The 16007-nt window shown below is 40.0% G+C and overlaps 1 protein-coding gene across 4 annotated transcripts in view; it reads left to right on the top strand.

Annotated features, from left to right (window-relative positions):
• The window catches only part of Emcn (endomucin), a 102921-nt gene that overhangs the window by 66240 nt on the left and 20674 nt on the right, over positions 1-16007 (top strand). For all 4 annotated transcript variants that reach the window (XM_023703886.1, XM_023703883.1, XM_023703884.1 and 1 more), the window contains one exon: positions 5812-5850. In XM_023703886.1, the coding sequence (XP_023559654.1) occupies positions 5812-5850 (39 nt within the window). The remainder of the gene's footprint in view (positions 1-5811; positions 5851-16007) is intronic.

Below are 16007 nucleotides of genomic sequence, written 5' to 3'. Positions count from 1 at the left end.
CCAAACATGCACACAATTGAAATTTTACTAATAGAAGCAAGAAGAAGAATGAACAGGAAAAGACTGCAAGAAATATTTCTCAAATGTGATTTTAAAAATCCTACACACTCACAGACTAGTGAATGAAGGGGGTTCTGTGTGGAAGGAACAGGAAAGCAACCACACCAGAGCACATGAAAACCGTAGGGAAAATAAAACAAGGCCTTAGAAAAGCAGAGGTAAAGAGGAAATGTTGAAGGGGCCAGGGAGATAGCTCAGTGGCACAAGCGCCTACCTGGCAAGACCAAGGTCCTGAGTTCGATCCATGGTACTGGAAAAAAAAAAGAAGAGAAAATGTTGAAAGAAGATGCTGACAAAATGACACATTAACTAGAAGAACATGTCTAAAAGTGAGAGCAGTCAGAACAGGAACAACAAGAGCCAGAAAGAATGAAGCAACATCTTCAGGACAAGAGGAAAACCTGTTACCCTAGAATTCTATGAATGCTTTTAGGGCATAGGAAAACTGAGAAAATTCATTGTCAGTTAAAGTTATTCAGAAAGAGGAAAATATCACTATATGGAAAAAGCATCTAAATAAAGGAATGAAAAGCAGTGGAGTGATAAATACATAAGTAAAATGATGTAATGCACATTTAGTCTTTGAGAAGATAATAGATTGTTTAACGAAAAAAATTAACAAAGTACACTGACAGTGTAAAACACATTGTAGAAATAAAGGACATAAAATAACACAAACTTCAATATTGCAGAAAGAGAAACATACTGAAATAAACTGATATTGAGTCAATATGGAGATAATTTTCAAGTAAAATCTTAAAGTACACTGAAGTGAACTGCAAGACTACAATAAAAAAGAAATGAACAAATCCAAAGTTGAAAAGAATCAAAATCATATGTTTAATAATAACTAGAACCATAACAACATAAAATAAAATAGTTTCAACATTTCTATTACATCATGAGACTGGACCAAAAATACCACCCAACTAAATGCAGCATTCAAAAACCCCACTTTATGCATGAACTGGTTAAAATTAAAACAAAGCTGAAACACTGAGGATAAAACATATTAACAAAGGGTCATTTCAACCCTTACTGTAATCCAAACTGAGAAGCAAAGATTATCCTTTACTAATACCACAAATTCCTATGTTGTTTTCTACTCGTGATTGTCCAATTTTTAGATGATTTTATCTCTTGCAAGCAAAAAAATTTTGTTGTGAAATAAAATAGAAAACTATTGAAAATTATCTAAGGTATACATTAGGACTCTTATTGTATATAATAGGAATATACAACAAGATATGAGTTCCTGACCTAAAGGAACTTACAAACTTGAGCAATGCCAGGCACTTACAAAGAAATAATATTACAAACTACAAAACTATCTGTGAAAGAGGACTGAGTATGGAACTCTAAAGTAGGTGAAAGGATATACCAACTTAAAAATTGTTATAACTGAAATTTTATACAGAGAAAAGTTTTAAGAAGTGAGTATTGGGTCAGTGAGCTTTTTGTTGCTGTGGCCAAATATCTGAGAAAATAAACTTAGAGGAGGAAAGGTTTATTTTGGCTCATGCTTTGAGAGTTTCAGTCCATAATCATTTGGTTCCATTGCTTTAAGCCTGACCAGCATGGTGGGTGGGCACTGGGGTAAAGCAGCTCATCTCAGGATGGCCACCAGGCAGAGAGAAAGGGGCCAGGGACAAGACACAGTTCCCAAGATCATGTTACCTGGGTCTATTCCACTTGATGGGGGCCCACCTCTTAAATTTCCATCACTTCCTAACAATGCCACCCAAATATGAGCTCAGCAGCAGATTAACGCATTGATGAAGTTAGAAACCTTGTGGTCCAGTCCCCTTCCTAAACCCTACCTTCAAATGCAAGAAACGTTAGAGGGATATCTTATATCTAAATCATAATGTACTAAATTATGCAAAGGAAAAATTCTACCCAGCTTTTCATAGCTAGTTGATAAGGAATGCATATAAAGTCTAAATCAAATAAGTGCTTTTAGTAAGAAATCAGAATCACTGCAGTGCTCTCAAAAAATAAAACCTTATATGGTTAACCTTATTCACTTGTATATATGCACCAAATTGAAATTTTGAAGCGTTTTCTTTAAGATAACCAAATAAAATGAAACATAATAAAAAGTAAACAGTTTTCTCATTGGATGTTCCAATCATATCACCTTATAGGGTCTCTCATAAAGTGCCGTCACACCACTCTTTGGAAATAACATTTTTTCTGTTTGCCCACTCAGCCTCAACAACTATTGTGAATTGCAGCATTCATTGATAGCACTTATTTGGGGTTTACCCATGACCTTCCTTATGTACTATTTAGCTTATTTATACCATTTCATGTGGACAGGTACAAGAGGAGTCCTCAGGATACTATAAAGACTTCATCACACTCCATGGTTTAGCCTAAAATGGAAATAATCTCATAATCAAATGACACATTCACTGCCATGTAATAGAAGTACATGGAAAATGTGAATTAATCATGGTAAACTATTTGCAGGGAATTGGTAGAAAATTACATTCCTTGCACACATGATCTGTGTGCAAATTCAGTCTACTAGTTAGAACAATGTCTTTTTTTTTACTTCATTATATATTTTATTTTATTTATTTTAACAATGTCCTTTTAAGATTTTAATATTTGTAAAAGTTATTTTCTGTAGTAATAATTAAGCTTTCTGATTTAAAAGGTAACTATTTAAGCAAAGTTTAGTTTTGGATGAATGTGATCAGCACTTTGAAATTCATGTGCATTTCATAAAACTTCATTTTATTTTTTTATTAATTTTATTGAGAAACAAATAGCAATGAGACAGTTTCAAAATGGGTTAGTAGGACACTTACAATAATTAATACATTGCATATTGTTGTCTTCATATCAGTCATTCATAGTAGAAGATGCAGACATGATACCTTGTCCAAACATTGCTAGTACAAATCTTTCTTCTCATTAAATTAAGAGAAAGTAGCTGTGTATCTATCCTATTTTATATATACAGATACAAAATTGTCATTCATTTTTATCCCCATTTTTTGTTAGTTTTGTCAGAGATGGGTATTCCATTGCCATTTAAATATTGTAGGTGCTTGAATTCAGCAAAATAATCCATTTTAGTCTAGTAGTCCATAACAGTGATGGATTATCTGTAGGATTGGCAATGTCAAAAGTTGTTGACTTGAGCCTTTTACAGCTCAGCGTATTAATATAGTTTTACTTTTCATGCCTTGTTTTTACACTTTTCTGCTGGATGGTTAAAACCAAGATAAATCAAGACCTATATAATAAGAAATGTAACTTTTGTACCTGACAAGGCCAGTCAAATCCTCTCAGGATTTACCCTAAAATCCTGTACTGCAGCTTGTAGATCCTTTGTCAGTGTCAGCCATGTGGATGAGTCACGGCCATTGCCTGACCAATTTGCTCTCTGTGAAAGCCTGAGAGAATGTTTTTTCTCCATGTGGCTCTCATTAGGCACATGATACATTATCGATCACTTTCCTCTGTGGCCCCATAATCTCCTTGATCGGAAAATTTGGAACAGAACTGAGTTACATGATGTTACAGTACAGGTTCCCCTATGTCCTGAGTCCTCACTGACCTTGAAAGGCAAGGGCCAAAATGTCAGCTGTCCTTGTAGCCCTTCTTTTTCTTTAATTTTTGGTCTGCAAATTAAAGCTATTAACCCTCCAGAAGAGAAACTTAATGATATTGTTACCCTATAGCATAGGCATTTGAGCTTAACCTCACTATCTGTGTGAATATCAAACATCTTAGACATAACATGGAACAGGTATTTTCTATCAAGTATTGATATGTTAAACTTTAAATCCTTACAGAATGTGAAAAAAATTTAAAAATTAAAAATTAAAAAATATATTTATAAAAATAGGAATAAACAATTACACATTTTTACACGGAAATTTAGAAATCTAACCATATATATATATATAGCATTGTAGCAAGACAGTGCTATGACATTTTTCTTCATTTTAATGTTAGGGAATCCAAGTCAACAGATTTTAAGTTGCCAACCACACCATCTGAAGGCCAGGTCTTCATTGAACATCTAAATTTCACAGTGATTAAAAGAAATGCCTTAATTTGCTTGCTATTTGAGTCTCCCCATTTTCTCTATAGACCAAAACTTAGCCTCCTTTCAGAACACATTCATGCCATGAAACTTATAAATAAAAACAAGAAGGGGCCGGAGAGATGGCTCAGTGGAATAAGCGCTTCCCTGGCAAGCGCAAGGACCTGAGTTCAATCCCCGGTTCTGCAAATAAATAAATAAATAAATAAATAAATAAATAAATAAAAACAAGGAGTAATCAAAAATGTCCTCAGCTATCATTAAACTTAGGCATATTCCATAGCATTCACCTCTCCTAAACCTTTACACCCATGCACAAAACTGAGTGAAGTTTGAAACTTGACTTTTCTGAGAACATTTTATCACCTTTAAAATAGCTTTTGATTTGGGGAATGGGAAATGTATGTTCACTCCCAATTAAATATTTGAAGTTTACAGAATTTTGTCCTCAGAATAGTGATTTATTAATTTATATGTTAAGTAAAAGTCTGAGCCTCTTAAAATACTCAATATAATAATTTTGAATTGATTTTTTAAGATTCAGCTATATCTTAAGACATGGATTTTTTTATATATATTTTACACTCCTATAAAATTATTGAGCATTTTAAAGACTAAAAGAAATGCAAATAAAGGATAATCAGAAGGTTTTGTTTAATACAAGCTTAAAATTTTTCACTCTTAAATAAGTCTATCACCAAGAGAGGTTAGGACCCGACATTAATAAGAGAAACAAAGGATTTTGATTTTCTTTGTATTCTAATTCTCCAGGAGATAATACATATTTTAACTACATCATCTAATGGCATCATAATGTAATAGGCAAAAGTATTTTTATTAGTTATCAAAAATAAGAATTAACCCTATAAGCTTATATTTGAAACTGTTTAGTGGCAAGTAAAACTATCTTCTTTAGTGAAAGAAGACTAGTTTCAGACCAACACACTTGAACTATAATCCTGGCTCTCTTCTTGATAGAGTAATAATTTTCTTTCAGCTAATAATAAATGTAATATTGTATCTATCTTATAGACATTACCAAATAGTGTATGGCACAAATCCTAAAAGCTGCACAACAATGGCATCATTATCTAAGTGGCAACTGTAAAGTATCAGTTCAGAAAGGGAGAGTTACTCTGATTTATTATTATTATTATTATTATTATTATTATTATTATTATATTATTATTACTATTTTCTGCCTCATCTGCCAAATTCTAATGGATGGTAGTCACTGGAATCCCAGATCTAAGCCAGACAGCTCTCCCCAGAGTTAGTTCTAGCATACAATGTATGGTGTTTTAAAGAGAGATGAGGCAGAAAGAACCATGGGCAGAATAGAGTAGGGGTGAGAGAGGGGGAAGATGGCAACAGCAGAGATGAGCTGGGAAACAGGACAGGGCTGCATTCACAATAAAAGGCAGAGTTGAGAAGCTATGACCCAGACTTACAGCCTAATATATTTGGTCTTTAATAAAAAGGATAGTTGACCTTGGCTCTAAAATTGTCTCTAATTCTGAAGCATCATGAATTTATGATTTGAGGAAAAAAGTGAATCAGAAATAGACTGAGATCTATACTTCCTTACATCTGAAACTAAGACCTGTACCCACTAACCATGTGAAAGCAAATCTGATGTTTCATGCTCAGTTTTAATAGTTTTGTTTCTGTTCTTTCCTGTAAAGCTGAGAATCAGAGTTCAATAAATACCACAGAAATATCAGGTAAGTTCATTTTTTTCTTCTTCTGGTATAGCCATGGGTCAAAACCCAAGGATGAGTCAAAGCCAGGCCACACAGTTCGAGAGCAGGGTGGAATGCTATGGGAAGGGGTTACAGGTGGAGCAACCAACCATTTAGGAGACCTGGAGCTTAGCACCAGTGCTGACTAGCCGCTGCATCCCACAGCTCAGACCAGGCTGGTGGCTCCTGGCCTGCTCTGGGGCCTGCATCCCTCTGCAGAGGACAGGGCTCCTCTGTGCTTGCAGCAGTCTCTGGATTGGTCTCCTAAGTGACACTGATGGAAACCACAGTCAACAATGCACAGGGTCAGGCTTTTCACTCATTTCTCCTTAGTTTTGTCCTGCATGAACTTTAGATGACGGAGGAATAAGGGTGAGCACAAGGTGAGTGTTCCTATTGTTTTAAAACTATAACTATGGCGGAAGTTTTGACCTTTTAGCATCTTTCCTACTTGTACAAATGACAAATCTTATGGTTTCTCCACTCTCGTCTTTTTTTATATATCTCGGGTTTTTTTATATATCTCATCTTTTTTATACATCTCGTTTTTTTATATATCTTCTAAGATATATAAAATAAAAACGTAAAATAAACTTTAAAAATATTCAACTAAGGTGCTGGGGAGATAGCTTGGTGGTCTACGCGCCACCTGGCAAGTGCAAGGACCTTGTTTTGATCCCCAGTACCACATGCCGTGCCAGCCCCTGAACCTGAGTACACAGTGCCAGCCACCAAAACCAAGTGTAATCCCAGCACTGGGGAGACTGAGACAAGAGGATCATTATGAGTCTGAGCTGAATAGCAAGACACTGTGCCAAACAAATAAAAGGTTAAAATATATATATTCAACTAAAAAAAAGCAGAACAAAATATCTGGGGACTCTATCACCATATCCACAGCAGGTGTCCTGCGCAGTGTTAGTTGACCAGCTACCTCCTTCGTTGGAGTTCCAAGTAAATTATTACACTTTTAACTTTTAATTACCCCCTGCTACAAAATATAACATATTAAAAATGAATTTATTTTATATTATTAATTTTCTTTCACCTCATCATCATTTCCATGTTCAAAATCTAGAAATGTGCATGCACTAGACTACACAAAGCCCTGTACCCAGCCAGGATTGGGGTGCACTCTGAGGGTTCCACTGCTTCTCAGGTTTGCCATGATGAAGAGATCAGATGCTCAGGACTAGAGCCCCCAGCTGTCAGCTGCTGTTAAAGAGGGGCTGAAGCACCCCTCATTCTGCTCGAGAGTTATGTTTACAAGGTTCCAGTTACAGCAATGAACATTGTTAAGTGCAACATACAACACAATGAGGCTTTTTCAACTTTTAGAGTTCCATAAACTGCTTCTAAAACAGAAAGAGACAAATCATTATTTGAATAACAGATGAAAAGGAAATGTGACTACTGTAAATAAGAAGATAAGTCTTTCTCACTTCTTTACCCACTACAAACATCAGATATATGGCACAACTAGACTGAATTCAGACTCACCCCTCCTCCAAGAAGAATTAACAATGTATCAAGGTATTAAGATCTTATACTGTAGTTGAAACTTCTAATATGTCATTGGGCATGTAAAGATATAAAATTTATAAAATATCTATCCATAAGATTAAAGATAGGCCTATTACTAAAAATAAGTATTGTCTTCTAGGTAAATGTTGATATATCCTTCTAGTACATAGAATGGCTAGTACTGCTTATCTTCTAAAATGTGTAATTGCTAACATGTAGTCTTTGAATATATTATACACAGTTCTCCCATTTGATGTTTTCTTTCATAATTTGTGTCCTGCTTTCATTTCCTTTAAAAATTAGATTTTAACAACTACTTCAAAGATGACTAAGTTTCTAGATATTGGCAATTACAATACATAATTGATTGTTATTTGTGGAGGGATTAGGGGTAAGTAAGGCAATTCTCTACGAATGTGAAGGATGAGCAACTATACACAGAGATAATGCTTAGCATTATAAAATAAAAATGAGCAAACGACAGCTATGTTTATGTGGAAACACAGGTCCAGGGCTGAGTCTGCACTCATTCACAGGAGCCCAGTGGGAAGGCAGCAGAGTGCTGTGCTTAATAATTCATTCCACAAGATTCATGTGCAACTCCTGAGGCCAGTGGGAGTCAAGCCTCAGCCGCCCATTGCAACAGATCTCATAAGGCTTCAAATTCAGTATGGCCCCTGATAACTAGGACTGAATGGCACATGCCATCAACCACTGCTTGCCGAGGCACTCAGCAAGCATTCATTCGGCTCCCATTGCCTGTAACACTTACACTTATGAGAGACATAGGAAGCTCACCCCTAGCTGCTGTGGGGAGGACCAGTTGATGTCATAAATAACTACAGTAACTCCAGCAGCCAGGTGGGTAATGTTATGTCATGAGAAAGCAAAGCACATATAGATTCTGAGGAGGAAGAGCTTTTTTTTAATTTCGATTTTTACTTTGGTTATGTGTCCACTGAATGAGGAAAAGCAGCTTAAGAAGGATACAGAAAAGGCTCACAAAAGAAGTGACCTTCTGGGGCAAGATGCTCTGTGTCTGAAGTCCTTCCAGACCTTGCCCTGTATGTCCCCTTCTTTGACTGGCTCTAATTTGTATCCTTTATAATATAATTATAATTTAAAAAAAGAAGTGATCTTCTATATGCTCAGTTTTCTCATAGTGATTCCAGAGCCAATAAGCAGATAGAATGACCCAGTGGAAAGCGCTCTAGGCTGTTCACACCCTGGAAGTAGAGGCAGAGGATGCGCACCCATGGCAACAACTTTACACAGTGGTGGAAGGAACTTTCTTTAGCCTTATTATTTGCTCACACACAATCTGTGCTAATGACTTGTCTTTTAAAATCTGTGTGTGTGTTTTGGAGGGGGTGTCCTAGAGATCGAACTCAGGACTTTATGCTTGCCAGGCAGGGCTTACACTGCTGAACTATCCCTCCAGCTAAAATAAACCTTTTCACTGACATGTTCAGACCTGAAAATGTTTGAATATCACTCAGGGATTAGGAAAGGAGTAATCCATATTCCCATAATTTCCTGGGAAACAAAACTATATTACTTCTACTAGGGTTTTCCAGATGAATAGAACCACTGAACTGTGTGAGTAAAAGACTCATTGCGAGTGTTACGGCTTGTGTCTGGCTGTCCCCTAATCCCTCTGGCAGTCACAGCTGGAGCTTTTCCAGAGCTGGCCAGATCTAGACTGTGTGATCCTGGGGTTAAGGATGTGTGATTCCTAAATTATCCTACAGATTGGTTTGGTGCCCACCCCTACCAAATAGCCCAGATAGAGTATAAAAGGGTCAGAAAAAAGCTGCTTTTGTGGCTTATAGCTTGGTGCTGTCTGTCTTCTGGCTTCTTCCCACCATGAAGTGTCTGTCCTCTGGGTGTCCATCAGGGTGGCAGCAGCCCCATCCTCATTCTGCTCAGGTCACCACTTGTTTGGATGAGGGTCTCACGTCAGGGGCAGAACTCTGCTTTGCTTGGCCTCCATTCAAGCACCACCTCAGCCCACGGAGAGTACTGCCTGGCCAGCCACTTGGCAGGACACCACGGGTTTCTGTAGTCATGCACACAATATGCATCCAAGCACGTCCCCTCAGTGAGCAGCACAGCTTGTGAAAGTTGTCATCACAGCTCCAACAGTCTTGCAGGCCTCAAACTTGACAGAAAGACAGCAGCAAAAGCAGACGTCACAGTCCCACAGTTGGAGCTGTTCTCTGGGCTCAGCGCTCTATTTCCAGCTGTTAGCTGCTAATCACAAGGAGCTCACATAAAGTGAAACATGGGTCCTGCTGTGCCAAGGTTGCTGGTCTGAGTTTTCTGACTTTGAGTGGCAGAAGGCTGACACTGGTGTTGGTTAGGATCAACACAAGCTAGAAATATGCCTGTAGCAAAGAATACAAGAACTCGCTTATGAAATGAAAGACATTGAAGTGTTGTGATGAAGTCTAGCTTCACTTCCTCATGGGTGGGGTGCAGATTCTGAGTGTGGTGCGTGGTGCTTGTCTGGTTCAGACCCCTGATGGGTGTGGAATAAGCTCTTTTCCCTGTTCTTACAACATTCTACTGGTTAGGGCTTAGCTCTAGCTGTGCCCCCACTAAAGCATCATGTGGTCATAAGTGGAGCTGTTTCAGAGGTGGCTGAATCTCGAGTGTGTGGCTGATTAGCTGTGCAATGCTAGCATTAAGGGTGCTGGGATCAAGGGTGGGTAATCCCTGGATCAGTTCCCTGGTTGCTTTGACACAGCCCTACTTCCAGAAGCCTGGATACAAAATAAGGGAAAAAAGAAATAAGCCTTTTCCTTTGCTTTGCTGCCTGCTGCCTGCTGCCTGCCATGAACCGTTTCTCCTCTGTGATGGGAGCCAGCCAACTATGGACCAAAACCTCTACAAACTGGGAGCCAAATAAGCCTTTTCTCTTTTAACTTTAGATGTCAGGTATTGTGCCTCTGCAATCAGAAGACTAACTAAGGCACTAGCCCACAGTGACAGATCCTAAAAACTCCCTTTAAGATCCAAAATAGTTCAGTGGTATTGCTAAGGGAGTGTTCTCCTCTGATGAGCTCCACAATGTGCTTTGTTTGTTGTATTAGAATTCACCCTCTGCCTCCTTGCACCTACCTACCTGGCTTTTGAACTGTCAAAAGAAAGTGTACAGTTTGTTTGGATGGGAAGCATACAGTCCTGATTGGGGCAGACATTGAAGACAGTTCATACCTCGTACAACACCAACACAGGGCAGGTCCTGCCAGCCCGTCCCTTCCAAAACACAGCAGCTGTAGAAAAGACTCATGACACAGGCACACACTAGACCCTGCAGCAAAACCCTGGCTCTCATTCCTACTTGCTGTGTAAACCTGGGCCAACTCCTTAATCTCTCAGCCTCAGTTTTGACTTAGCAAGAATACAAATATAATGCAATTACTGAGTGAATTAATATTTGTATAATAATTGGAAAGATGCCTGGCACACAGGGAAGCATGAGAGTTTGAAAATAATACATTTTTTAAAATTTTGTGCCCATATTTATGTTGACAGGGAAAGTAAAGATACTCTATCTAGAACTTTCAGTATGCTAAGGGCAAATTTCATTTATTTTATGGATAATAATGCCCTAAGCAAGTAAAATGAACTTACATAAAATCTGTTGGTTACATGGCTTAATACAAAGGAAATGGAAAAGATTTTGAGTTATCCTTAGCTTACATTGAGCTCTTTTTCCACTTACTGTCAGACATAGTACCTTATCTGTGAACCGCACTCTTTCATCTTTAAAATCATGAAATTAAAAATGTTTGCCTAAGAATGAAAGAAATTAGCATATGTGTAAGTAATTAGCATAGTACCTCACTCATTCTTTGTATATTGTACATAATTTTCTGGAAACCCATAACTATACAAATCAGAAAGAAGAATACATCCAATCACAGTCACTTTCTGCACTACTGGGACAGAAAACCCTGACACCCAAACTTGAAGGAGGGGAGGTTTATTTTGGCTTGCACTATGTAGAGGGTTAAAGAAACAGTCAGCTGGCTCCAGGCAGCAGGGTCTGTGCTGAGGACCATGGGACAGCCAGGAATCAATCAGTTATTGGAGGCGTCAAGGACACAGACCTTCCAGGCCACACCATTGGGAAGCTTCTTCCCACAGGCCACCTCCTATCAGCAAGCCAGTTATAAACCTCGTGCTCCAGTCTCTCCCAGGAGCCCAGGCTATGACCCTGTGGTGCTTTAGAGGGGCATCTAGATATGAACCATGGCCCATCTCCCACTCAGCATGTATTTCCACAGAATTAGCTAAAGCAACAAATCTCCATTCACAGTCATTCCTGAGTTAGAGGGCGTCATGACCTCAGGTTAGTCACACTGATGGCCCAAAGCAAAGACAAGGACATTGGAGATCAAATTGTCTGTACACACTGTAGCACACTGTAGAAGTCAGAGGGCAAGAGCTGATGAGAGTAGGAACTGGTTCTCACTATTTGAAGGAGAAAGCCTCCACTTGGCATTTTGCCTGGCACACAGACAGGGAATGTGAAGATGGGGTGGGGGGACCCATGCACCAGTGAGGATAAAATGAGGACTCTGACAAGAATCCAAACCCTCAAAGCTCGAGAGGCTGCAGGGATCACATGGATGCATTCTCTTCCAGCTCGCAGCCATGCCAGTCCCACGCAGCATTCACTAACACCATTGCCCCACTCTGATGTACTCCCCTGCGGCATACATAGTGCCCTCTGGTGGTGGAGTCTCAGGGAAGACTTCCTCCTGGAGTTTAGAACCTGTCACTCCTACAGCCACCAGTGGCAGCTGGAGAGGGACTTGGCCTTAATTCTCAGCAGAACCTGCTTTGCTTCTCCCATTCGCACCTGTTCTCATTTACTATTTGTACTGCGCTCATCTATGTATGGTGCATACTATTCTTAAAATTCTCCAAATGGCTTATTCAGAGTACATTACCCACAAGACTTAACAGTCTCCTTGATTTTGATCCTTGTTGTTTTTCTAGGCTCATTCTTTCTCTCATATTACATTAACTAATTTTGGGGTGTACTTTATCCCCCCCAATGAAATGTGAATGCTTTAAATGCAACAGCTACCTCTGTTCTCTGCCACAAGTAGTGTTGGACTCAGAGTCAGTCACTACTTCTTAGTTATTGTTACTAAATAACTAAAAAGTAAAGCAATTATTAACTATCCACCTGTTCTGACATTAAGACAGAAAAGGCAAGCTCCTGAATTCACCTTGTGTTTAACAGGAGTAACTTCAGTTGACAAAACTATTCACTCACAGAGCAAACTCAGAGGGGCCCATCTTGTTCTGGCATAAGGGAAACGTCAGACTCCCTGAGGGTCACATATCCCAGTGGGAAAGGCAACCTGCAACTGGTAAGAATGGTAATGAAATTGAACACTAAGCTAAAATGAAATAAATATTCTCAGAAGGAAAAGATGCAAGTGTAGCGCAGCACAGCAGGGAGGGGTCCCAGCACAGGAGATTGGGGACCAGCATGCAAGGTTGAAATCTGTGCTCAGAACAAAAGTCCTTACAAAGATTCAAAAATGCAAGATGAGAGTGAGTCACCCAGCCTGCAGGGCGAGTGTCCAGGGTGAGCTGTTGTGCTCGGGGGCATCATCAAGGTTGTGGCAGAGTTCTGGCAAGAGCTTGTCTGGAAGATTCCTTGTGGTCTGTATGCCATAGTAAGGTACCAGCTTTTTCTGCATGTGGCCTGGGGGCCACTGGAGAACCCCACAGGGGTCCCATGGCCTGATTCCAGCTTCCTAAGTGTAACTGAGATGGTTGAGAAGAACATGTCTGCTGAAGCAAGGTGGTGTTAGCTCAGAGTAGGGAAAGGGCAGGCTGGGTGGCATGAACCCACTGAATTCTGGATGCATTTTGGGGTGGAGATTTGGGTGTTCCTGATGATACCAGGTAAGAGAGGACAGAAAGAGACAAAACCAAATCCAGCCTGAGCCCTGTGCAAGAAGTCTTGCCCCCAAGAGGGATGCAGATACTGCAGAGAACAAAGCCCAAGTGTGGGACACATTGTGTTTAAAGTGTTCAGTTTGCTGAGGAGGCATCTGAACTTTTGGATCTGAACTAGAGGAGAGTGATCTGGGCTGGGGGTACAAGCGGTGAGATCATGCTCAGTGTTGCTGCTTACCTCCTGAAAGCACAAGACACCAAGTACATAAACAAGTAGGCAGAGCTGAGGAGCAGTGCTGAGACTTGGGGCCCTTCAAGGGTGTAATTAAGGTAGAAATCAAGGAGTTAATCAAGGAGCCTGAGAAGCCAGCACCAGCAAACCCAATGGGGTGTGCTCTTTTAAGAGCCACACAATTAATGTGTTTTAAGGAGGAGGAAATAATTTATTGTGTCAATATTGAAAAGTCCTGTGTGGAAAGGGAACATGAATCCATCAAGTTGCAATGAGACTGTTCCAATCATTTACAGACCATTTAAAACAATTAAAAATCACTCCATAAGATGGAGTTGAGCCCTCAGGACAGGCGCACTGAATGCCTCCCCACTGAAAAGAAGAGCAGGCAACATACGGGGAGCACAGTGCAATGCGCTTGTATTTCCAGTCTCACACCAGGGTGTCCCTCTGAAATCCCCTCCACTCTTCTCCCACCGATGATCTAGCACATGTGCTAAGCTCTTAATTCCTTCTTTCTAATTTTCAAACTCATTGTTGAATATGACTAACCCAGCCAGGCTTAGGGTTTTATGTTAGTACTGGGTTAACATGAAATCCTTCTAGGAGTCATAATTTCATCCTCTAATAATAACTAGGCTCTATGTTGGACATATCCTAATGGACAAAACACACAGAGATCATCAGACCATGTGAATCTCTCCATTATAGTCACAGAATGAGTCACTTCAGGCTCACCATGTGTGAAACAGCCCAAGTACCACGGTTTCAACAATATGATCATGCTAAAAAGACAGAGCTTCTCAAGTTGTGGGTAATTAATAGAAGTCATGACCAGTATTGGAAAAAAGAAAGAAAATGAACGAGCAACAGCAGATGATATTGCACATAATCAAGGGGTGTGTGTGTGTGTGTGTGTGTGTGTGTGTGTGTGTGTGTGTGTTGAATTCAGAAATAATTTGGCAACTGAGGCTTTCAGTTAAAGCAAAAACAAAACCTTGAAAGTTTCTGATCCTACAGTCACTAAAGCACTGCATTGGGAAGGGTTGACTGAGACTCATCCCTGGGCCATTAGCAGGGACAGCGGCCTGGACAGTTAGCATGCTCCAAGGGGGCAGATTGGAGATGCACCTGAGCCAGAGAAGTTGTGCTCAGTCTGGGGCTGCCAAGGAGAAAGGGAAAAGCTTTTGGTGGAATCCTGCAAATCGAGTCCACCGGTTATTTAATCAGCCACTCCATCCTCTACCAGCGTAACTGAAGGAATGAGCATCCACACGAAAGCTCTTGACACAGAAAAGAAGCTACAAGTGCCAGGGCTTTAGCTCATCTCCACTCTTCGAGTTCATATTCCTTTCTCTGCTTGCTCAGTGCACTAGCCTGACATTTTCCTTTGTTCTTATGGGCATATATCGAGTTTCCTCCCACGGATCTCCCACATGGCAAGAGCAGTACAGACGCTAAACATTATTCTTCCCCCACAGATGTCAGAAATGCATGAGCTCGCAGAGGAGTGTGCCTGGCTGTGGGTGGTGAGGGAAGGGGGCCTAGGCAGCCTTGGGAATATCAGTTCCTTGGGTGCAATTAAATTCGGCCTTGAAGCTCCCGAGAGGCAGTGACTCAGCTGCACTGAGCAGGTGGCCTCCTGTCCTGCATCCCAGGATTGGCCAGGGCTGTGAGTGATCACACGGAGAGCTGTGCTTTAGGGAAGGTTGAGGGGCAGCACCCGAGCTGGGGCAGGCAAGTGTGACAGCACCAAGTGCTTCACCCCACACGAGGAATACGCTCCCCAAAATTCCTACGTACGAATTGCATTTTATTCCTAATTCACAAGATAAGTTCTATCCACTTGCAAAACATTAAATTACTTGTATTTCCGTAAACTTACTGACATATGTATGTTTTAAGTAACAAACTCTTATTTGCAATTTCTAGTTTCTTCCTCTGGTTGAAGGTAGCAAATATTAAATAATACTGTTAATAAAATGTTCATAATATTTTTCTCATGATAAAAGAGCATTGAGGAAGTAAAGCCACACAGCAGTTACAACCTCTCCAGCTCAGGTGAAATTCCATTGTGCCCCCTTGAAGCATGCTAACTTCCGTCAGTCACCAAGCTATAAGGGTGAAACTGAAAGTGTCTTCAATTTGCCACAAGCACCCTAAGAAAACTCTCAATGCATTCTTTCCTCTTCACTCATTAAAAATACTATGAGACACCAAGTCTTGAACATTCATCCCATTCTAAATATGTACAAAGGAGAGCATCACTCTCCTCCAAAGTTATGACATGAAAAATTTCAATGGATTTTTTGCATAATTTCTCTCTCTCTTTCTCTCTCTCTCTCTCTCTCTCTCTCTCTCTCTCTCTCCTCACACACACACACACACACACACACACACACACACACAACACATTGATCAGGCTATCCTGACTAATTAAAGAGACAAGGAT

The sequence above is a fragment of the Octodon degus genome, unplaced genomic scaffold, assembly GCF_000260255.1.
Source record: "Octodon degus isolate 3935 unplaced genomic scaffold, OctDeg1.0 scaffold00183, whole genome shotgun sequence".
Taxonomy (NCBI): domain Eukaryota; kingdom Metazoa; phylum Chordata; class Mammalia; order Rodentia; family Octodontidae; genus Octodon; species Octodon degus.
This window is presented reverse-complemented; position numbering and strand designations above follow the sequence as displayed.